This window comes from Pelobates fuscus, chromosome 10 (genome assembly GCF_036172605.1).
Source record: "Pelobates fuscus isolate aPelFus1 chromosome 10, aPelFus1.pri, whole genome shotgun sequence".
Classification (NCBI taxonomy): Eukaryota; Metazoa; Chordata; class Amphibia; order Anura; family Pelobatidae; genus Pelobates; species Pelobates fuscus.
In genome coordinates this window covers 14046645-14072467 of record NC_086326.1, presented here as the reverse complement: position 1 = coordinate 14072467, position 25823 = coordinate 14046645, and the positions used below count along the sequence as shown (strand labels likewise).

At 36.6% G+C, this 25823-nt stretch overlaps 1 protein-coding gene across 1 annotated transcript; it reads right to left on the bottom strand.

The window, feature by feature from the left end:
* Nucleotides 1–1386: 1386 nt before the first annotated feature.
* Nucleotides 1387–25529, bottom strand: SFXN3 (sideroflexin 3). The gene is made up of 11 exons (XM_063434906.1): nucleotides 25449–25529; nucleotides 23537–23703; nucleotides 17372–17542; nucleotides 15647–15745; nucleotides 13349–13424; nucleotides 8602–8687; nucleotides 8030–8157; nucleotides 5046–5095; nucleotides 3890–3939; nucleotides 2314–2361; nucleotides 1387–1587 (listed from the first exon to the last, which is right to left on the bottom strand). The coding sequence occupies exons 2-11, from the start codon at nucleotides 23698–23700 to the stop codon at nucleotides 1491–1493; spliced, it is 969 nt and encodes a 322-aa protein (XP_063290976.1). The 5' UTR covers nucleotides 23701–23703; nucleotides 25449–25529; the 3' UTR covers nucleotides 1387–1490.
* Between the last annotated feature and the right edge of the window lie 294 nt (nucleotides 25530–25823).

Sequence of the window (25823 nt, the reverse complement as noted above, 5' to 3'; positions counted from 1 at the left end):
CTTGTGACAATATACTCTATCATGCCACCATTTATAGTTCTGCACATAGAGAATGTGTGTGTGTGTGTGTGTATATATATATATATATATATATATATATATATATACACATAATTAATACAATGTTAAACAACAATCTGCACACCAGTCAAGCCATAAGACTTGCTTTTCCCACAGAAATCTCAAATTTGCAGTGATGTTACTACTGCAAAGGATTCTGGGTGGGCATATGCCAATTAGTTTAACAAAGAATCACATTTTTGCCTCATTCCATTTTAAACATGGATTCTGTGTTTGTTGTATACAACAGCTTTGAAACACAACTTGGGAAAATATGCAAAACCAGTGAACTACTCTTGGACAGCTGTTTCATTGTTAATGCAAATCATCACATGAGGTTGGTTACTGGCTTGCTATTGAGGCTTGGTAGTCCTTTTTTGTTCTGCTTCCCAAGCACTACCAAGCCTCAATAGCAAACCAGTTTTTTCCCCACCATAACCTTTTTGATTTTTTGTATATATATATATATATATATATATATCTTACAATAGACTTTTAGTAATATATTTGTATCCAATTATACATTCCCTGCTTAAAATGGTGGCATATCCTCTCAAGATGGTGTTAGTGGTTGGAATGTAGTGATTTCTCATTGGTAACAGATTATACCACTATATAATGACACACAGCAAGCCAGTAACAGCTAAACTTGGCATAATCATTCCCATAATGCCAGTCAAGATTATCCATTTCTGTAATATACTGCGGTTAGTAATACCTGAGAACACTCTAGAATACACTCCGAGATAAAGTACAAATCAGATTAGCAGCCGAGGAGAACCCCACTTATCACCATTATTTACGGTGACAAGGAATGCAAATTACTCACCACAGTCCCCCATTATATAAGCAGGAGTGCAAAACAGAGTATTAAAACACTTAATAAGTAACGGGCTTGTTGTGTAATGGAGAAACCATTGTTGAGGTGACCAGGCAACCCCTCTAAAAAGGGCACCTTAAGAAAAATGTCTGCAGCACATTTTAATTACAAAAAAAAGGTTTTGATCTTCCATGATGTATCTTTTAACACCACCCACCGTTATTTATTCACAATAACCTTAATGTTGCTGGGCTCAGGAGTTTACTAGACACAATAGTAAATCCAGTCTATAGGGTCAGCAGCCATTTTGTATGTATATCACAATGGAACGTTAAACAGTTTTTTGAAAAGGCTGCTGGGTAAGAAAATGAAATAGCAGCAAAATGGTCTCTCCTGTATCAATAAGATTGAAGTCATAAATGAGACCTGGAAGCCATTTACAGATTCTGCCATACTCTTCCTCCCCCCCCCCCCTCCCAAAAAAGAAAACACATGTGCACGTCTCGTAAAAGCAGATAAAGGTCAAATTTTGTACTACTTATTTTTCACATATACTGTGAAAATAATATTCTGAATTGTCTCCGCGGAGTGTACTGACTGATTGTGAAGGTTAAAGTCCTTTGTTGAAGTATACAACTTGTGTGCCAGGGTTCTTCTCGAGAATCTGGGCACGGACCTCAGGTTCCAGACGTGATACGCTCATTGAGCTGCGGAGAATAATAATAACGGTGTGAGTAGTCTGATAGCACTGCTTGGTAGTCTCACTAATGTTATTTATAAACACATATATTCCATATTCATTCATAAAATCTTAGAGGGGAATGATAATTTACACGAATCTGTAAATTTTATGATAGCTTATTTCTATTTTTAACAAATGTGTATTTGTGAAGTTGAAAAATTAAATGAAATATCGAAAATTGCACCTTCTATCCTACAACTAGGCACCTCCATCTTGGCTATCTGTCAATCATTGTTTTAAACCGGGCTTGGTAGTGAAAAGTTAAAGGAACTTGGTGCCATCTGAACATTGTATCAATATTTAGGGCTGGTATTGTATTTACAATCCATGTATTGTTCAAGCAGAACTTCAAAGAAAGGCATGAATCAAGAGAAAGTATTTTAAAATTATCACCTGTTTTGCAACTCCCTCATTTGATCTTACACATATCCCAAACCTTGCACCGTTCTCAACATATGTCATACATTTGTAAATTAAGCCAACATTAACCTCCCTCTCCTGACCACTAGGGCACCTGACCGCAAGATTTTGTGTATTTTAAGTAAAAAAATTAAAAAAAGTCTGAAACTATTTCACAATGTTCCGTGCACCTAAAAAACATTGTTTTTGCAAAACAAATGACTCCCCAATTCCTACTGGCATTTGTAAATAATCTTTATATCAAGCCAATGTAAATTGTCTTCTCACATACCTTTTCTGTGGGAAGAGTGCGCAGCACAGCGGAGTGGCAAATACCAAACTGAAATAATAAAATAATAAAAACATTTTATAAATATATATATTTTCCAGCGTTCGTTAGAAATGAGTAGTTGCTGCTCTCTGTTCTAACTCTCCATTTAAAATAGTCCCAGATCTATGTAATTATTGTACTTTAATAAACACAAAATGGGTTTTCACTAAACCCTAAATTACAGAAAAAGAAATTCCAATGTAATTCTAGTGTTATTGGGTCATTTATAGTTAATTTCTGATTGCCTAAAATGTGCAATTTGGGTTTCAATTCCCAACAATACAATGCAATCACATGAACCATACGGAGATGGTGAAAGCGGGGTTTCACAGTTAGTCACAGTGGGGTAGACCGGAATTTCTGTGGAATGTGAAGGACACACAAAAAACTGAAAGTATTTTATAGAAATGAATTATTTTTAGGTCTCTGATTCCGGAGTGCCTTTCAGAACATAACGGACGTTGAGCTCTGAATTCAGAGTCCGACTGCACGTGATCATACACCACAAACCTGTTACACCCTTTTTAGGGCTCATAGATTTTCTTTCTGTCACCTTGGGTCAACAGTAGTGATAGTGGAGGGGATGTGTGATAAGTTGAATTACATGTATTTAACATTTTCTTTTTTCAAGCGGGCTCGGCCAAATTGCCTAAAAAGCACGGACTATGACCGAATCTTTACAGAGAGCGAGCGTGGTGAGCGGGTCAGTTGTCTTGCTGTTGGTCTCTGTTCTATATCTATACATCTATTGCTCTATAGAAAGTCTATTATATTCAAATACAGAAGATTCATAATTTGCCGCTAGGGTACAGTACCAAGAGATCTGCTTTAGACCCTCACCTTGGGATAGGAATAAAATAATAAAGACTGCTTCATGTCCCCTTGTCTGATGGATAAATGGACAGTGACCTACATGCTGGCACTGTTAATATGTCTATATTATTTCCTTCCGATTTTATAGAAAGTTTAAGCAGTGTCTCTGCACAAGCTACATAATACTCAGAAAGCTGCGTGTTGTGGCCCCCACATTCAGAGTAGACAGACTGGCTAGATAAACGATCATGGGTTCTAAATTAAACTACATTTTAAAGTGTAAACACTCATATGTAGAGTTATTATTATTGTTACCAACCAATGAACATCACTTGATAATTAAATGGGTCCTCCCAAATCCCAGTGTTTCTCTACCTCTAGATTGATTGAAAGGCAAATTAGAAGACTTGGCTCTCCAGTCTCCCTGCAGAGTGTGAGGGGAATTCTATTCCAACATCAGCAGGAGGGCCAAGGTTGGTCACCCCTGGGTGGAAAGAGAAACTCCAAATATTTGGAAGGAATTTGGTTTTAAATGCATCTATAATTAGTGACATGAGTATTTGTTGATTTACTCTATATAATGTGGATGGAGCCTTTAGAATCTTTAAAACAAATTAAATCTTGCTGATATCAGTGTTAAATGAATGTCAATTTCAGGCTGCATTTTATATATATATATATATATATATATATATATATATATATATGTATGTATGTTTCTTACCAAAATCCAACCAGCCCGACCTGAAGAGGAGCATTCATAATTGGGTAACGCTGTGAGAGATAACAAAAAACAAAAAGTCTGACACGGTGCATTGAAAATAAACAATCTATATCCGGATACAAACATGATCATCCCTTTACATGACATAGAGAGGATTACAAATATCATATCTCACAAAAACATACAAATAGCACATAAAAATGTCCCACAATTGTGGAACGACCTCCTGCACACTTTCAAATCTTCTCCAAGCCTAAAGTCCTTTAAGAGATCCCTCTCTACATATCTCAAATCAGAATGCACATGTCATGGTTGATTATATATTTCCTACCTGTTCTATGTTAAAGGGACACTATAGTCACCTGAACAACTTTAGCTTAATGAAGCAGTTTTGGTGTATAGAACATGCCCCTGTAGCCTCACTGCTCAATCCTCTGCCATTTAGGAGTTAAATCCCTTTGTTTATGAACCCTAGTCACACCTCCCTGCATGTGACTTGCACAGCCTTCCATAAACACTTCCTGTAAACAGAGCCCTATTTAGGCTTTCTTTATTGCAAGTTCTGTTTAATTAAGATTTTCTTATCCCCTGCTATGTTAATAGCTTGCTAGACCCGGCAAGAGCCTCCTGTATGTGATTAAAGTTCATCTGTTTGAAATTACATCTGTTTGAAAGTGAAACCAGTTTTTTTTTTCATGCAGGCTCTGTCAATCATAGCCAGGGGAGGTGTGGCTAGGGCTGCATAAACAGAAACAAAGTGATTTAACTCCTAAATGACAGTGAATTGAGCAGTGAGATTGCAGGGGAATGATCTGTACACTAAAACTGCTTTATTTAGCTAAAGTAATTTAGGTGACTATAGTGTTCCTTTAAATTTTGTATATATTGTGTATTGATATTGTTTTTGTATTTTATTGTACCATAATGTATCAATGCAATGTTTTGTGGACCCAGGACATAGTTAAAAACGAGAGAAATCTCAATGTATCTTTCCTGGTAAAATATTTTATAAACCAATAAATAAATAATTAGAGATTTTGAGCTCTGTTTACTGCAACACATTTAATTTCTTTTAGAGATTAATTCTTATTTTGCATGTTTGGCTTCTTGATAGTTAGATATACAAATCTAAAACAATATGAAAGGAAACTCTTACCTTCAGAAATGCTCTCTTCTCCAGCGCATTCATTATCAATGGGGGGATTGCTAAATAAAATAAATAAAATTACACTCTGTATAAAGTTACAATCCTGTATTAATATGGCAAATGATTAAGCTTTCTGTAAACACTTTTTACGTCTAATTCATGAACATATTAAGGTACAATGATATGAAAGAACTGTCGATCAGGGCCACCATCAAGGGGTTAGAGGCAGTAATCTTCTAAGTGGCTGGCATGAGGCCCTGTAACACTTATTGGTCTGGTTGTGTCTGTTTGACTGTATGTGTACTTGGCTGTGTGTCTGTTTGACAAAGTGTGCATGAGTCTCTGACTGTGTGTGCATGACAGTGTGAGATTGCATTTGACTGTGTGTACATGTTAAACTGTGTGTCTGTTTGATGATATTTGTGTGTGCGTCTGTGTGTGGCAGTTATGTCTTACTAAAATCACAGAAATAAAGGCAAGGAGGAAATATGAAATCTCAGTACTACGCTAAGAAATGTTGTATTCAGTCTAGGAGGAGTACAAAAGCAGTAAAGAAATAATAAACAATATCCAGGTTGAACACCGAGCCTGGTCTGTAGACAGGAACTCTGGATCAACTTGAAGTAAGGGGAAAAGCCTGGTTTGGCCTGTGTCTGTATATATGAGTTGGGGCCCAGACTGGTGAGTGTATTTGTATTTAGCAATGTAATAACTATCCACTTACTTCAGGTGGAAGGGGTTTTCATCCACATTTTTTTTCCCCACCACAACTGTTTTGGTATGAGTTAGGGCCCTTAATACGCAATGTGATTGACAATGTGCTCCTATTGCAGTCCGACTAATGACAACTTGGGAAGTTAATGCAGCTACATCGCTTTTGGATTGAAGTTCCTGATTTGATGCAGAGGCGTCCATATGGTCACCACAGCCCCGTAACAGTAGTTGAATTGGTGCAGTTGTCATTGTAGGTTTTCTAACAAGTTATTAATGAAGTGCCAGCATAGCTTGGTACATTGATCCTAAACTTGGCTTTGGACAATGTCTCCAATAATTACCAGAGGATGACTGCACAGTTATGGGGTACAAAATAAATTTCTAGAATGACATCATTTCTCATTTGTATCTGAAGTGGTGCTGATACAAAATTATTTGTTAGTTCACTTGTTTACATAGTGACATTCTCCATTCACTACTGGGATGACCATCATACATTCGTAAATCTAGCTAAGATGTTATCTCGCAGAGAATTGAGGAACATCTGGTCCTACCATAAATGGAGGTACAAGGTCCCTCACTAATGAAAGGTATTGTTTAGTTAAACAAGTGGTGAGAGTTAAACTCTATCATAGCACAAACAAATCGTTGACTAACTTTAGTCACAGACAGATGCATTATTGGTGTTCTGGGGACAAAGGATGTTATATCGATGTGGACCTCATCTTTTACTAAATTTATCTTATTGAGGAAATACTTATGTAATTCTGTGATATGAAGTAAAAATGGCTTCAGAATGCGGTCTACAAAACAATTTTTAATCAGAAATACCATTCTGGTAAGATGTTTAACACAATGCTTTCAATACCGGCTTTACCACAGAGTCAAAGAAATGAACCGTAATTACATTGTACCCTGTTAAATGTCAAACATTCAGCTCCAGAATGGGATTAGGAAAAATGGCATTCTGTAAGGTCATGGTTGATATTTCCAGCAGAATCGGGCAAATGTCATGAATTCCTTTCCATCAACAAGATTACAGTTTAAGAACTCTCCATGGTGCACATAAATGGCCAGACAATATAAAATATAACCTTTTATCTACTACTCAAAAATTAGTTCAGCTGAATCACTTCATCCAAAAATATAATTTAGTCCAAGTGGTCTGATAGCCATTCATTTGGCAGATTGGCTCATCCAAATATCGTCCTTGCAAAATATTTGGGAAAACTATGAAAGGTGATAAAACATGGCTCTGCTCCTCTTCCTGAGTTGTGTTTCAAAGCTGTTGTATACAGCAAACACAGACTCCAAGGAATCCATGTTTAAAATGGAATAATGAGGCAAAGGGGTGATTCATTATTGAACTAACTTGCATATGCCCACCAGAATCCCTGTGGGAAAAGCAAGTATTATGGCTTGACTGGTGTGCAGATCTGTGTTTAACAACGTATTGACTTTATATATAATTTTACAGGATTCGAAATGTAAGTAACTGTACATGAAACCTAATGTACCATAAAGGGAATAACTGTAGACAATAAGGGTATCCATTTATTCTATGGGTAGCCATTTCTTTGGGTGCAAGTGATCAGAACTTTTATTCTAGTGATATCACAAATCTATTTCTGTGGGTATTTGATGAAATGTATACTTTTTAGTTGTAATCAGAAAAAGATGTGTTTTGTAGATTACGGTGTGTAACCAAACGATAACTGCATTTACTTTTATAGAATATATATTTTTTTCTGAAAACAATTTGTGTGTACATCAGTTCTGTGTAAGCGAGATTGTAAATTATCAATCTCTTACAGCAGGCCGCGTTTAACGCAGGACAGAGAAGTAATATATTTTCATAGTTTTTAATTTACCAGTAAACTAAAAAAAAAAAAAAAAAAAATAGGTTTGTGGATTTATAATCAGCAGTTAACATATTTCTTTTCATAAAGTCATACTGTAACTCTTATATGAGATCACAATCTGCAGCCTTGCGTAAATGCTAATTTAAGGTGAAAAGAGCCAAACTGGAAAAAAGTCAGCGATGCTTTTAACTCAGCCACTCTGTCTTTAAAGTTTAAATTCACTTTGAATTCTATCTTTAGTAAATAACCCAGTAAGAATCCGAGGTGGAGATTGGTTGATCCTTAGCGCGCATGTTCAGATTCTCTAGCAGAGATACAATCAGTTGGGTTTATTATGCATAGATAGGGAGTGGTGGGGTTGGCACAAAAATCAATCTGTTTAGGCTGCCATCAGCTCTTATTCCTGCTTGCACTTACCCATAGCTGGTGCTGCCATGCCAATCCGAGATACCACCACCTGGGCGATAGCCTGCTGGGCGGCCTTCGTAGACTCTCCAAGTCGATTTCCATTTTCATCTGTAATGGGGATTCCATGTTTCAACTCTCTAATTAAAGTAAATGTGTGTTAAACGTAGCATTGATTTTAATGTTATTTGCCCTAAATGCAGACAATTTGACCTGTTCTAACAATTTTTTTATTTTTTTATTTATTTTTTTTGCCTCCTTTTCTTTTTTTTTAATGCAGATAAAGGATATTTCGATATAGGGTATCAAAAGAAGGCCCTGTCTCACCTCTAAGTGAACCCACACATATTATATATTATACAAATGGCAAAAGTGTCAAGAAAGTCCTTGGTCACAAATGCGTCGCATCTCAAAAAATCTTTTGTTCTTAAGGGGCTATATTGCTGGTGTGTGTAAAATATTGTATATGCCCTCTTATTATTGTTATATAGAATCTTTCCAGAAACGTTTGGGTTATTACTACTTACTATCCTGGTAGATCTCTGGAAGTATGATATTAATATTTATAGAAGCAATCTACTTACCTTTGTCTCATTAATGGGATGTTGATGCAGTTGGCAGCTGCAACAGCGGCAAATGGTACAAATCTGCCGATCAGGGCAGGTAAACGCTAGAAAGACACAGTATTCATATAATCAAATAGCAGAAATCAGAGTAAATACAAAATGTCTCAGGAACGGAACGTTGCACTCAAATACTCAAATGTTGTCTGTGTTCTGTGTCACAGGGATAAGTAAATTAATATGTTTATCATTCCAGTTACACAGAACATGTTACATGGGAATCACCAACTAACAATTCCAATTCTGAATATTTAAATTAACTCTGACTTTACCCCAATATGTTATCTATATAAAATAGTGTGACAGATTTATCACATGTGTGCAAAGTGAATTACGGCATGTTATCCTCCCTACGGTCAGTGCTGGTATATGAACAGCTAATATTTATATTTTAGCAAATAGACAAAAGTGGAAACCACCCAGAATACGTATAATGAATAAAATACAAAAAGACAACCTGATATAGGTCAAATTTCCTTGAATGGAATCTGTGTAAAAATTGAAAACACTTTCATAGCGTAAAAAAGTAAATATAAGTAGTGTTTAAAGTGAGATTAGAAATGCACTCACAAACAAACGATTATTCAGGCCTTTCACCCTCTCAGGGGTAGTGTGATGAGTAAAGATGTCCTCCGACACGATATATGTGGATGTAAAAAATGCAATATAGTGAAGTATGTTTAGAAATATATAAATTCACATTTATTCATTGCACTTACAAATTAGCAGCATAAAAAAGGCATCTCTCCATAAACATATGGAACTCCTGGTGGTGATAGTTGAGTATCCACAATCCAGAGTCAGGGAGAAGATACAGCATTCAAATAAAAGTAAATAAAAACAAATATAAGTACATAAGAAGTAGAATAATATCCAACGCGTTTCGTCCTATTGGATGTCGGACTTCTTCAGGGATAATTGTGGATCCACTTCTGAGGGTTTTTATACCTTTCAACATCATCTTCTTGATCCGGTACACATGCAATCAAACATGCGTTTCACTGTGAACCGCAGAAATCCGGCGCGGAATACAAGGAGCTTTAGAGTTTTAGAGGATGCCCAGATTGAGTTTCTGGTGAGCTGTATCCAATTCGTACTCGCCAAAAACTTCTTCTGGTTTAATGGTCAGTTTTTTCTTCAGCGGTGCGGCGTCGCCATGGGAACAAAATTCGCCCCCAGTTTTGCCAACTTGTATGTGTCCCATTGGGAGCGCCAGCACATCAAGTTGGCGAACCATGGTGGGGGTGGTTTGGTCCTATGGCGGCGCTTCATCGACGATGTCCTGATCATCTGGGATGGTTCTACAGAGGACCTTGATTTATTTTTGGGTCAAGTTAACGACAATGAATATAATTTAAAATTCACTTCGATATCCAGTAACTCCACTATAAATTTCTTGGATTTAACTATATATGTAGAACAAAATAAACTAAAAACCAAGACGTATTTTAAGCCCACAGACTGTAACACAGCCATCGAGAACTCCAGTACTCATTATCCTCCATGGCTCTCCAACATTCCTAAGAGCCAATTTACCCGGCTCAGAAGGAACTGTACAGATAACCACATGTTCCTAGAACAGTCTAAGATTGTACAACAAAGATATACTGACAAAGGGTATAATGTGAAAAAAATGGAGACATCTAAATCTGAAATATTAAATTCTGACAGATCATTGTTGCTAACTAACAAAAATGAAGAGGGTCTGGAACTATTAACAGCTGAGCAAAAAATAAAAAATAGATTCAGATGGAAAAATAAAAATAAGGAGAAAAGTGACAATACAGATAGAGGAAAAAATAATAGCAATATAAAAAATACTAATAACAAATTTGAATTCGCGTTTGTCACACAATACAATTCCCAAGCTAGACAGGTAGAAAAAATCCTTAAAAAGCATTGGTACATCTTAAAGAGAGATGAGATCTTAAAAGATGTATTACCAGATTTGCCTACAGTAATCTACAAAAAATCCAGCAATCTAAAGAACAAATTGGCACCCAGTCTATTACCTAGCACTCCTTCTTGTAACAACTTTTTAAAGACCCAAGTACAAGGGTTTTACAGCTGTGGCCATTGTTCTACCTGTACACACCTCAAAAGGAAAATCCAAGATTTCACTGGTACATACACGAAAAAAACATATAAAATAAAAAACTATATTCAGTGTTCTTCTACTTTTGTAATCTATTTGTTGCAATGCGGCTGTGGTGCCCAATATGTCGGACGCACATCCAGAAAGTTACACATCAGAATATTGGAACACCACAACAACATACGCAAAAATAAAATTGACCATAGTGTACCAAGACACTGCAATTCTTGTCCCTCATTCTCTTGGAACACTCTGCAAGTTTATGGAATAGACTCGGTTCAACTAGGATGGAGAGGTGGAGACAAACTACAGGAACTAATTAGGAAGGAGGCTTGGTGGATTTTTAATCTAAAAACCTTGAATATGGGACTCAACCAAGAAATAGATTTACAGGGTCTCATCTAATCATTTCCTCAAAGGTTCTCTTCGTTGTCGAAGTCTCTTCAATAAGATGCCATGGTTTTTCTTTGTTTATATGTATATATTGACCTATATGTAAATATGTGGAATATATTTTTTATATATTTTTTATATATTTTTAATATATTTTTCATACCTATTTTTTATGTTTATCCCTTGCTATAGTTTAATCTCCTGATTTACTTATAGGAAGCTCTATAATCAATTTAATCTACACCCATAATTCCTTGCACATCAATAACACATGATGGGTATACATGACCCTTTAATTGAGCCCAATTCTCTGTTTCACATATGAGAACCCTATAATTAAATTTGCATCCAGTAATCTTGCACACCAATAGCTTATTATGGGGCTACATGTCCCTTTAATTTGGTCCATATTAATTGGATTTTAAATCCATCCTTATCTATAAACTTATATTTACATATGGTTGTGTATATATATATAATTTATATTATGCAGTTAATTTTGTGCTCATGTTCGTAAATGTGTATATATATTGAGATGTAGAGATATATCTAGAATATATGCTGTAACATTATTGGCAATTCTACCACTCTATTAGAATTTGTAGCAATATGTGCTCGGTTTTGTTCTCAGGCGTCTTTTCGCCTTTCTATGCCTTTTGTCCCCTACAGGCAACGGTCTTTTCAGTTGACGCATGCGCGGTCATTACGCGCATGCGCACTATTACCCGGAACTGTTTGAGAAGCTCCTTGTATTCCGCGCCGGATTTCTGCGGTTCACAGTGAAACGCATGTTTGATTGCATGTGTACCGGATCAAGAAGATGATGTTGAAGGGTATAAAAACCCTCAGAAGTGGATCCACAATTATCCCTGAAGAAGTCCGACATCCAATAGGACGAAACGCGTTTGATATTATTCTACTTCTATGTACTTATATTTGTTTTTATTTACTTTTATTTGAATGCTGTATCTTCTCCCTGACTCTGGATTGTGGATACTCAACTATCACCACCAGGAGTTCCATATGTTTATGGAGAGATGCCTTTTTTATGCTGCTAATTTGTAAGTGCAATGAATAAATGTGAATTTATATATTTCCAAACATACTTCACTATATTGCATTTTTTACATCCACATATATCGTGTCGGAGGACATCTTTACTCCTCACACTACCCCTGAGAGGGTGAAAGGCCTGAATAATCGTTTGTTTGTGAGTGCATTTCTAATCTCACTTTAAACACTACTTATATTTACTTTTTTACGCTATGAAAGTGTTTTCAATTTTTACACAGATTCCATTCAAGGAAATTTGACCTATATCAGGTTGTCTTTTTGTATTTTATTCATTATACGTATTCTGGGTGGTTTCCACTTTTGTCTATTTGCTATATATTTCCACAGGTGGTTGTGAAGTTCACCTGGAACTATCTCAGTATACGTGTATTCTCTTAGTGTATATACTTTATTCCTTTGTTTCAATATTTATATTTTATTTTGTTTTTCAAAATTCTCAGCATAACATTTAACACACTGGATGCATAGTTATCATATCGTAAAACAATAATTTGGACTATCGAGTGCCGTTTAGAAAAGCAAAAAAAATTCAAATGTATGTACACTTTAAAAAAATAAAATAATGTATGGACATATTGAGGTAATAAAACACTTTAAACAAGATTTAGCATCTCTTATCTTTTACAATATTTTACATGATATTTCATGTGATCTAAATTAGCCAATGGGAAATGAGAGATGCCATTTACTCCTCTCCCTGACTGTGCGAATGGAGTAATTTTCGAACTTTCCTTTACTGTTGCCCATTTGAAGACATTAAATGTCTGGAATGGATTACTGGCAAAGAAAATCTTTCTATCGTAGAGTTGGAGAATTTCCCCAAGTCAGCAAATCTGTTTTTCCAATTCAGATGTCAATTTACTTCAATTTGGTGTTTAGTACGGTGCTAATTTTGTCGACTAACCATTTTAGTCGACTAATATTTTTTATATTTAACCAAATGAAACTAAACTATTCAGATGACTAGAATACAACTAAAACTAAAATGGCTTTTTAGTCAAAAGACTATGACAAAAACTAAATTGAAATTTGCTGCCGAAATTAACCCTGGTTTAGTAGATGAGCCTGGTTATACATAATCTTGTTTTTTTCCATCATTCAAACATCACTTTTAAAATAAATTAAGTTTAACAATAAATTATTTACCTTTGTCAATGATTTAAGACCTAGAGCTGTAACGACGGCACCTGTTGTTGCACTGACGTAGGCTGTACCCAGTTGGCTGTAAAAAAAAAAAATATATATATATATATATATATATAGTATCCAATTGTACCCAGCACACACACTCAAAGGTTGTCAAAAAATGCCGGGTGCATTTAAGCCATAGCCAAAAACATATAAAATAATCTCAAAAATAAAGGCTTGCACTCACGGTCTGTTGTTAGGATTAAAACATTTCTTCTTTATTCCATATTGTTAAAATATAGTTGCTGTCAGCTTTGTCTTTGACAAAGATGACAGCAACTATATTTTAACAATATGGAATAAAGAAGAAATGTTTTAATCCTAACAACAGACCGTGAGTGCAAGCCTTTATTTTTGAGATTATTTTATATATATATATATATATAAATATATGTGGAGTTACATTCTCTAGAATAGGGTGTGAACAATGTAACCTCTATAATGCTTGGTAAACAGAAATCCTGGATAGACACATTGGTCCGTGCTCCTCTAAAAATAGATCTAATATATGGTCTCATTTTTTTTTTTTTTTTTTACGTTTACATTTTGTTTGATGTATTGATATTTTTTTGATAAATATGTTTTGATAATTCAGCATGTTGGAAAAAGTCATTTGAAAAGTTTTTTCAAAAATATTGAATCATTTGGAAATTTTAACCAACCATATTAAATCCAGGTCATAGTGCTCAAATGCGCACATCGAGGGAGTCCATTTGGAAAGTGCTCTAAACTCGTATTCGTTAAATCTTAGCCCGAATGTTTTTATAGGGATTCCATTTTGCTGCTGTTAGTAGTTTTGTGAATAACTTTTCAAGTAATCTGTTATACACAAAACTCCAAACTGCAGGGAAATGCAAGCCAAACGGTGACAATGTGGTGACAATACTTGAATTGAACAATTTCTCCAAACACGCTTTTCACTTACACTTTGCTGTTTGCATTTCACGTTACTGTAATTCAGAGTTTAATGAATAATCCTGTAGATCTGCTTAAATAGATCTCACAAATGTCTAGTAGCAATAGTAGGTATCAACTGGAAGTATAATACTATCCAGGAATATCTACTATTTCTCCGGAATTCTCACATGACTACACTCAAATAAGCCAGGAAGCTAGCCAGGAATTTGCTTGGTTTCAATGGAATTGTATTTCTTTTTTACAAAAAGTAGATGTTAAAGCATAGCTAAATGTGTGTGTGTGTGTGTGTAATATATATATATATATATATATATATATATATATACACATAAAGGCACAGCAATTATTTTAAAGGAACACTATAGTCACCAAAACAACTTTAGCTTAATGAAGCAGTTTTAGTGTACAGATCATGCCCCTGCAGTCTCACTGCTCAATTCTCTGTAATTTAGGAGTTAAATCACTTTATGAACCCTAGTCACACCTCCCTGTTTGTGACTTGCACAACCTTCCATAAACACTTCCTGTAAAGATTCATCTAAAGTTTATCCTTTCTTTATTGCAAGTTCTGTTTAATAGCTTGCTAGATCCTGCAAGAGCCTCCTGTATGTGATTAAAGTTCAATTTACAGAGCAAGAGATAAGATTGTTCAAGATAAATTACATCTGATTAAACCATCTGTGAAACCAGTGTTTTTTTTCATGCAGTCTGTGTCAATCAGAGCCAGGGGAGGTGTGACAAGGGTTGCATAAACAGAAACAAAGTGATTTAACTCCTAAATGACAGTGAATTGAGCAGTGAAACCTGAGAGGCATGATCTATACACTAAAACTGCTTCATTAAAGGGACACTCCAGGCACCCAGACCACTTCTGCCCATTGGAGTGGTCTGGGTGCCAACTCCCACTACTCCTAACCCTGCAAGTGTAATTATTGCAGTGTTTTATAACTTCCTGCTTCATAGCACAGGAAACCTGTGCTAGAGCATCGCTGGACGTCCTCACGCTGTGAGGATCGTTTTCCTGGCACTGGAGTTTCCCTTTAAGCTAAAGTTGTTTAGGTGACTATAGTGTTCCTTTAATTATTATTGAATTATGCATGTGTGACATTAATTGTGATTTGTCCACACACACAAAGTTATTATGAACATTGTTTGCCTTTACAACATTATTGTTACAGAGAAAACTACAAGAATGATTTATACCAGGAATTAACACTTATTGGAGTGTGTGCTCTCTGTGCCTACATGGAGTTGCAGTCCACATAAACAGGTTTGTTAATGGTAGGTCGCTCGTGGGTAAAGCACACAAAGTAAATCGGTATATTTAATATTTCTCACCTGGTTGTAATGGGTGCATCTCCACTTCTATTGGTATAGTTTACAATGGCGTTAAAAGACTGATTCACCCACTGCCAAAACAGCACAGCCGGAGTAGTCCTGTAGACAAACAGTTAATGCAAAATGTGAAACTATGCTGGATGCATTATGAAATGACTTATAAATGACCACCTACGTTTGTACACTCATTGCTGTACTTCTTTAAATCCTGGTTAGAATGCAATACAAGGAATGTACCCAGTTTATTAGAACAGGGGTTATAGATAGCCCTCCATCTGTTAAGAAAATACAACTCCCAATATCTCTTGCCAGCCATCAGACAGGCAAAGTAACGTGGGGATTGTAGTTCTGTAACTTGTGAAGAGTTGCCTCTTGCCACCCTGCATTAGAGGATTTGTGGGTAGATCTCTTTAACAGCTTTACTGTAGTGCAGGATGTGTAAAAAAACATCCTTAAGAATCATTTTAAATAGAACTGTGCAATTCGTTTTGTTCCAAATGTACATTCGGACGTTTGGATGCTTACGAATGCCCGAAGTTCGGTAGTTCGGAAGTGCCGAACCAAACTGAAGGACTTAGGTCCGAATTGCCGAAGTGCTTCGGATTTCTGTAAAGTGGCAAAATGAGGGAGGGAGGGAAAATTACATGAATGATGACAGGAAACTAGACCAATAAGCTCCTAGCACTGGGAGCCCTATAGAAGTGTAAGTGGTTGTGGTGGCAATCCTGGCACTGGGAGCCTTACAGATGTACAGTGCCCGGACTGCCACCACAACCACTTACACATCTGTAGGCCTCCCAGTGCCTGGACTGCCACCACAACCATGTGCAATTTGTTTCATGCAATTCGGACATTCGGATGCTTACAAATGTCCGAAGTTCCAAATTGCCATTATTGGGATCCTGTTTGCCATTATTGGGATCCAAATTGCCATTATTGGGATCCTGTTTTTTGAATCCTGTGCAGAGTTTTGTCCTTTCCTGTGCACTTCTTTGATTTAAAAAAGAGAAAATGAAATCTAGCTTATCTGGTGTTAGATACTTTAAATCACATCAATCCTGTGATTGTTGAACATGACTTAGATTGATAAAAAGCGCAGCATAGAAATATATTTCTATGAAAATTAAATGATGCATGTACTGTCTTCTGTAATCAGCTTTAGACATAATCACCGGGACTAAATCTCGGCTTCTAGAGATCTGATTGCTAAGAAAAAAATATAAAACAAATGTATGTGTTATATTAACATTCTTTAAAAGGTTGCACAGCTTGTTTTTCTTTTAAAGAACTTCATGTACAATTTATGCTTTATTTAATATTTTTCATTTTTTAGATTATAAAAATTATACATTTTTTATGTTTTGAGTGAGAAACTCAAATGATGAAAAAAAAACAACAAAAAAAAAAATCCTCACACATAAAATACCAACGTTTTACATGTTGACCACGATGGCCTCGTTCTATGGCCTCCTCAGTCCGGCCAGCTGTTGTGTTGTTGAGATATTTGATCTGTGAGTTTTGGATATTGAGGTGTTTAGTAAATGCCTTTTTGTTATCCTATACTTGGGATTTTTTTTTTCTCTTAACTAATTTCCATATTATGCACCTAAACATTAGCAACATCAAATGGGGGTGGGGTGAGTGTGCATAAAATACATATGGCATTAAAATTATATGCACTTTTGCATGTACTTGGATATATTAATCCTTGCGTTTGACACATGCCTGTAAAATGTCAGCATGCAGCCAGTGATGGTCATGTTCATGGGCACTTGCGCAGACATGCGTCCGATCAGCACCATTTTTTCTCCTGTATCTGGGTGGAAGGCAGAATCGTAGATATATTTTGCACGCCACAGTTGATCTTCAGTCAGTCCTGGTGTCGGTATTCCCATTCTGGTAACACAATAACAAGTTTATTACATTTGTACGATAAATCTTAAAATTGCTTATAAATTAAAACTGTATGTTCTCCAATCACAGAATGCTGTTTTTGAACAGTTTTTGGGCCGTTTTTGGGAGGGTTGCATTAATCTAGACTAGAGATTAGTTTCAGTTCGATCTGCAATTGGTACGATTCTGGGCCAAATTCCTTAAATACAAAATGTACCGGAATCACGAATCAAATGAACCACAAAAGAACATGTTTGTTTTGATTTATTATTCTGAATTCTGCCCAAGGTACCAAAAAAGAAAGAATTTATGGCTTGGGACAGTCATTAAATGATGATTATATTATACACATCAATGGGGGCTGTAAAAGAAAATATATATATACATATATATATAACATGATATAATGTAAAATGCATCTGCCAGGTGTAGGTCTAATCATAAAATAACTATTAAAAACCCTTCTCTTCTAAATAATTACATATAGCAAGTAACTTATATCACAGAAAAACCTCAATTCAATACAATAATGGGAGAAAATGAATAAAGGTCCAGTACTGGTGTCCCAAAGAAATGTGTTAAGCTGTCCACTCCATCACATAGATCCATATATATGTAAAAGATAGAAAAAAAGGGGTATCACTATACCATGTACTTTTCATTTACCACACTGAAGATTGATAGTTAAAAATCTATTTTATTCTAACGATATTTAAAAATATAGAAAAAAACTTTCCACATGTATGTATAATTGGTCTTTAAAAAAATTCACAGATTAAGCCATGAAAAAAGTCCAGACCTTATTTGAAAATATTCGGCGTCCTGAAACAGCGGAATATTGGTGCTGCAGATGTTTCAAACAATGGTCTTTACTGGAACAAAGATGATAGATGATGGCTGATAGTGATAGGATTCAGACTCCTCCAGACGCGTTTCTCCGCATTCGGCGGCTTTATCAATGGATGTGGTCTGTCTGCTTACTTTCGTTTATATAGCATCTGCCGGTTTCCTTTCACCCGGAGCACATTACAAATCATCAGTGTGTCTTACAATTGCAGTGTAACAACTATGTATCTGCGGATAGCTTTTATCACATAAACCTTAATTCACTCTAAATTATACATTCTTACTAGCCGTTCTCATCGGCACAATTTAACTTTTACTTTGTTTAGCTCCGTTGCTATAGTAACACCCGCTTGAATGGGTTTAAATGTAACTGCTGTTTATTGAACGATCTATTTAGACAGAGTAAGATAAAGGTAGAAAGAGAGGAAATGTTCTTCCACACGGTCCCTCCAGTACATAGATCACGTTAGTACTATGACATGTTATATGCTCTTTTATTTTAAAAGATTCTGTCGCCAAATACAAGCAAATGAAACTAGTATTTGAAGTCCTGAAAGGGAACTCTTAGAAGGCGACAGAATCTTTTAAAATAAAAGAGCATATAACATGTCATAGTACTAACGTGATCTATGTACTGGAGTGCCCGTGTGGGCTACAGTACGTTGGAAGAACCAAGAGGCAACTGTACGTTAGAGTCAGAGAACACATGCTGAACATAAGGAAAGGCTACATGCAACATTCAGCGTCAGCCCATTTCAAACAACATCACAATTCAGGTATGAGCCTCTTGAACTTTAAAGGAATATGTAAAGTAAATAAAAACTGGAGAGGAGGTGATCATAATAAACAATTGGGCATCACCGAGATGAAATGGATATACAATCTAGACACGCTGCAACCTAAGGGACTAAATGCCGATTCGAACTCTGCCATTTTTTGGGATGACCTCTCAATGTTTTAATACAACTTCTTTAAAGGTTGTGTCTGGCCCTTTAAGAAAATAAGAGACAAAAAAGAAGTATGCCTAATCTGACTTTGAGCTGGATTTTTATTTATAGTTTTCTCTTATTGGATACTTATTTTTATCTTATTCATCTTTACTTTTATTTTATCTTTTTCTATGTTTTTTTTTTATGTTTTATTTCTTCTGGAATTTTTAAGGAGAGTGTCCACTTATGATTGTATGGTCTTAATTTGATTCTACATATTAGTAATAGGCTATGCCCTTAGGAATGCATGGGGTCCCTTTTAGAGGAAGATCACTCACTTGTGATATGAAATGGTTAATCATTTTTATTTATTTTTTTCTCATTATATACTAGCTCACTCATAATAAGGAGTTAAGTAACCTTAGGGAACATACTCATTTAGATTGACTTATTTTAATGTTTTTAATAATTTGAACGTAATCATTTATCTCTTTGGTTGCAATTTAGGAACCATCATTTGTTTTAGCTATTTTATATTACAATAAGATTAATACAAGGTATTTGTCCATAACATTTCCTCTCTTTCTACCTTTATCTTACTCTGTCTAAATAGATCGTTCAATAAACAGCAGTTACATTTAAACCCATTCAAGCGGGTGTTACTATAGCAACGGAGCTAAACAAAGTAAAAGTTAAATTGTGCCGATAAGAACGGCTAGTAAGAATGTATAATTTAGAGTGAATTAAGGTTTATGTGATAAAAGCTGTCCGCAGATACATGGTTGTTACACTGCAATTGTAAGACACACTGATGATTTGTAATGTGCTCCGGGTGAAAGGAAACCGGCAGATGCTATATAAACGAAAGTAAGCAGACAGACCACATCCATTGATAAAGCCGCCGAATGCGGAGAAACGCGTCTGGAGGAGTCTGAATCCTATCACTATCAGCCATCATCTATCATCTTTGTTCCAGTAAAGACCATTGTTTGAAACTTCTGCAGCACCAATATTCCGATGTTTCGGGACGCCGAATATTTTCAAATAAGGTCTGGACTTTTTTCATGGCTTAATCTGTGATTTTTTTTAAAGACCAATTATACATTTTTTTCTATATTTTCTATATTTTTAAATATCGTTAAAATAAAACAGATTTTTAACTATCAATCTTCAGTGTGGTAAATGAAAAGTACATGGTATATTGATACCCCTTTTTTTCTATCTTTTACATATATATGGATCTATGTGATGGAGTGGACAGCTTAACACATTTCTTTGGGACACCAGTACTGGACTTTTATTCATTTTCTCCCATTATTGTATTGAATTTTCTGTATTTAGTTTAGTTTGTATAGTTTTTCTGTATTTTCTGTGATATAAGTTACTTTCTATATGTAATTATTTAGAAGAGAAGGGTTTTTAATAGTTATTTTGTGTATTATTGCATAGGTTGTTAGGTTTCCTATTTTTATACCCTATTCTCATCTACTTTTACAATCAGCGCTCCACTATCAGGACTTTTTCTGTATGTCTAATCATGCCACATTTATTGTTTTGCATTTACGTTTTTCAAGTCACCACGTAAGTGACTGGCTTAATGAGACTACCTCCCTTCTTAGAACAAGCACTCGCTCTACCGAACTTATCTTTAGCTTGGTCTGGCTGTTAGGGTACTCTTAGTGGCCATAGGTAGTTTTCTGCTTCTTGTGCTTATTTAGCGGTCCTGCAAGGCCAACTCCCATCCTCAACTATGGAGGTATTCACCCCTCGGGCCAAATCATAGTTACTGCCTCGCATTTCTGCCCTCTTGGAAAAGCAGTTAGGGCCTCACCTGTCACGGCCAACTTATTTTGAATCTCTTTAATCCTCACCCAGAGGCCAACACCCCGCCACAATGCTCAGTGGCAAACATACCCAACGGGCCAAATCCTAGGTAGAGCCTCTCGTCGCCACTTTGCAACTAGTTAGGTTCCCAGGTCACCAATTTAGCTTAATTGTTTCACCACCGGGCATAACATAGGTCAGCCAGTATCTTGGTGTTATACAGTATCTCCCACTAACCAATTATCTCTTTCAGGTAAATGCTGATAACGCGATAAATACTTACAATTTTACATCAACACATATTAACGTGTTAAACTATTAACTTTTTGCCATAATTTTAGAGCCAACCTGAACGTCTGCTTCAGCATACCACAACCGACCTGTACACCACGAGCATAACTCAGCATATTGTCTTCAACTACAAATGGAAGGCTGGGCCTGTGGGAGGAGATATTCCAGCCTATAAATGCACAGGCTGCCCTTCCTTTGGGCCGCTCCCTTTATCAAGCCATTTAGATTGGGGGGCCCTCTTTTTACAGGCCTACCCGAACGTCGCTTTCAGCACACCACAATCAACTTATGCACCACTAACATAACTCGGCTTATTGTTGTTCCCAACCACAAATATATATATATATATATTGTATACTTATTCGTTATAGAAATATAAATGGTTTATTGCTCCGTTAGTTTTTCCTCAGTTGGTCTTTTAGTCACTTGATCTGTGAACCAAATGTGAAAAAAATGTGACTGGGTGTACTGCAAAATATATACATAATAACATTATATTTATTATAATATTTTCCTATCCAGTCGGTCCTCTCACACCTCGCCCCTCTGCCAGTCCTTACATTGGCTCCCTGTATCCTATAGGAGTCAATTCAAAGTGCTAACCCATACATTTAAAGCACTGAACAATTCCAGCCCCTCTTATATCTCTTCACTGATCCAGAGGTATGCCCCTCCTCGTACCCTCCGCTCTGCCCGCGACCACCTCCTGACCGCTGCTCGCACCCGTACGGCCAACTCGCGCTTGCAGGACCTCTCACGGGCGGCTCCTCTCCTATGGAATAGCTTGCCTACTGCCATCAGACTCTCCCCTAGTCTTCAATCATTTAAGAAGGGCCTTAAATCCCATCTCTTCAGGAAAGCGTATGGCCTCCCAGAGTAATCTCTCCCTTACATACCTGTCTCTTGCTCTCCTATGGGATAGTGCTTTGCTCTCTCCTCCAGTTCTGCTTCACTCCTACTTGATATTTCCTATCCTAATGTTTCTAATACCCCACCTCCTATAGACTGTAAGCTCATTTGAGCAGGGTCCTCTTCAACCTATTGTTCCTGTAAGTTTTCTTGTAATTGTCCTATTTATTGTTACATCCCCCCTCTCAAAATATTGTAAAGCGCTACGGAATCTGTTGGCGCTATATAAATGGCAATAATAATAATAATAATAATTAGATGATACTATGTATATATTTTGCAGCACACTGATTGGTCCCTTTCAGGTTTTTCTGATTTGTTTACAAATCTGGTTTTCGGTTTCAAACTGAAATATGTCAGAAATTTGGGCATCCAGAAAAATGTTCTACTTTCTGGGAAATGGTACGGCCGAGTCAAACTTTCCCCCATCCACAAGTCTCCTTAACCTAGCATGCAAAGCCTATAAGTAAAACACTACCACTTATACATGGCTCCCATCTATTGCTTTTGCAGGTCTGGTACCAAATGTGGTACTCGGTGTATTCTAATCAGGATCTTCGAATCGGCCATATTTTTATATGCTTATAGGTTTTATTTAACAAACACAAGAGAAATAGAGAATTTATGTTGGTGATTTTTAAACTTTGTAAGAAGAGATTGCTGCTATTCCTATTCTTATCTGCATTGTTTGAATTGATCTTACATATTATTTTCTTCACTGCAAAGTAAGTGCAACATTTTATTCGAAGCCTATAGTTATTTTAGGCCTACATTTATTCGTGAAACAAAAACAGAGAATACGAGAGCTCTAAGAACGAGAAAAAAACTTAGAGAAACTCGGTAGCTTGCCCTTTGGTTAGTCCCCGCTCATGTCTCAAAAATGTTTCTTCTCACTTGTGCCAATGGGATCAGTCTGATGTGAAAATGTTATAGGTTTTCTCTCTAATGGCACAAGTGAACAAAACCATATTTGAGAGCTGAGCGTGGATTTACCGAAGGGCAAGCTACTGAGTACCTAAACGGGAAACTGTGCTGACTTGAGAACTGACTTTAAAAACTTAGACTAAAATATTCAAGTTGGGGGAAGGGGTTTCCATTACAACCCGCTGGGAGACGCTTTGCATTCAGAGGTGTCAGATGACCAGGAGTAGAGTAAATAGTAGAATGGAACAAGTCAATGAAATGCTGCTTTATAGACCTGTAATTTTGTACGATGGTCTTTGCTTCCTCTAGCACTTTAGGTCCGAGTAAAATATTCCTTGGATCTGTGACCATGAAGAAATGTCTAGCTCTCCCTTCGAAACTGCCCTGGTCCCATCGTGGCTCTTTGATGTTTATGTTGAATGGAATTTCTTGAGTCATTGTCTAAAAAGAAGAGGAGAACATTTCGAAGATGAATTTGGAAGTTTGGTGAAATCTAGACTGATATAATGTCTAAAACCCAAGTATAGTGACTATGGTAGTCTATGAGCACCACCCTACATCAAACCATTTGATACCAGTTTGACAACATCTGATATATCCATATCCTGACCTCCACAGCTGACTGCGAGCTGTGCCGAGGCCCATCGCTGCTTTATTCCAGATTGTGTTGCTATGGTAATATATAGGGGTAAAATGACATAGCGTTATAGCTAAGCAAAGCTGTGAAAATCCTCTTTGCTCGCAAAGCCTTATGTCTTCAAATTCACATTTCCTTTTATTATCCAATATTCTTACTCACAGGCCGCTTCCTCACATTTTCCAGAACTCTAAAATACGTCTCTTTCAGAGATTTGAACCAATGCCCAGACATTTTTACACAAAGTTTCCATTCGGCCTGCCTGTTTTCCTTGAAATAGGATCTGCTAAAATAGCCCTGCTCACAGCATATAGTACTTCTTCTATGTTCTTCAACGCTCCTAGAGGAGCTAATTAATATCGGGTATCGCTGTATATGTTAAGAATGCTGGCTAATAGAGCTTTAATGCAACGTATAACTAAATCGGAATGTTGTTTCTCTTAATATAGAATTGGAGGTCATGTAAGGAAATCTACTAAAAAATATTCCAAGATTTGACGGTTAGGGTTTGCAACAGAGTCTGCATTTCAGCTCCATTCATATCACAACTGTGCATATTTTCTGTTTCCATGGCAACCATAAACATTTCTTCCCCCATTTCTCATAGGGTGTATTTCATATGTAATAACATTGTTTCAACATGTATCTGGTGTAATGAGAATTACGTATTTAAGAAACAAAAAAAAATCTCAAGACAAATTTTGCTAAACAAAAAAAGTAAAATCTTTCATTCTAACAGTCGGTTTAGGTAATGCAGAACAAAAACTGTGAGAGTAAATGTTTTCTCATATCTCCGATCTGCAGTAGTATGTATCACATGCCAAGCGGTTCGGGTGGGGTTTTTTTTTTTTTTCCTCCCTTTCAGTTTGAATAATATGACTAAGCTGTCAAAACCGCTCCTGTTTTAGTTACTGCATTAAAAGTGCCCTGAAGCAAAAAAATATATTTGGCAAAGCCATGTTAAAAAATAAATAAAAATAAAATAAAATCAATTCTCTAACTGGTCTGCAAGTGTTTAACATGGCCTCACTATTCCAGCACTCAGAGGGTTAATACTACACAGCGCAGCAGATGGTGGCATGCACAGTCTTTTATACCGTACCCCAAAAACAGCCACACCTTTAACCCTTTCAATGCCATTAAAGTGCCACAGGTTAAAAGGGTCAACCTTTGCCCTGGGGGTGCAGTTGGTTAGAATTTCTTGTTGCCTCAGGGATCATTAATCTGCAGCTTAATCCTTTCATTGAGAAACCAGCTCAGCCGCATAAAGCGGTTCACAGTGAGTCGTTTTCCAAGAAAACCACATGCAATTAACCCCTTCATTCTCTACGGTCTTTTTAGCTGCTGCTATACCTACTGCCTGCTTATATGCTTGAACATTGACCTTGATTTAACCCATTCAGAACTAGAAGAAACTAGGCATTTCCCACCTCCCACCAAGCATTTATGATGTTTAGAAACATGTGCAATTAATGTGGCCTTAGCTTTCCTAATATGTATTTACCCACAGGCTTTTTTTCCCAGAAATGTAATTTTAGATCACACTTACGCTCCTATACGTCCTTGCTCAGAAGTCAAATGTTTTGAAGCATCCAGTGACAACAGCGACCTCTCTATGACATAAGCAGCTTGTACAGTAAATGGGAGGGGAGCAGCCTAACTTGTCAGTCCTCCCTGCTGCCCTGGCAGCCAATAAACTAGTCCAATGTCTCAGATAAACAGAAGGCAAGCCCATCAGTGGTGGAGCAGGTTTAACCCAGCATTGCGAGGGAGTGTGGGCCAGGACGCCATGTGGTTGGCTAAGAATAGATAGGATTTAGAAAGAGCTGGCTGAGGCCGGTCAATGCTTGGAGTCAGGCTGAGTGTATACATTGTATTCTCATTACTGCAAGAACAATGTAACCACACAGGAATGTACACAACC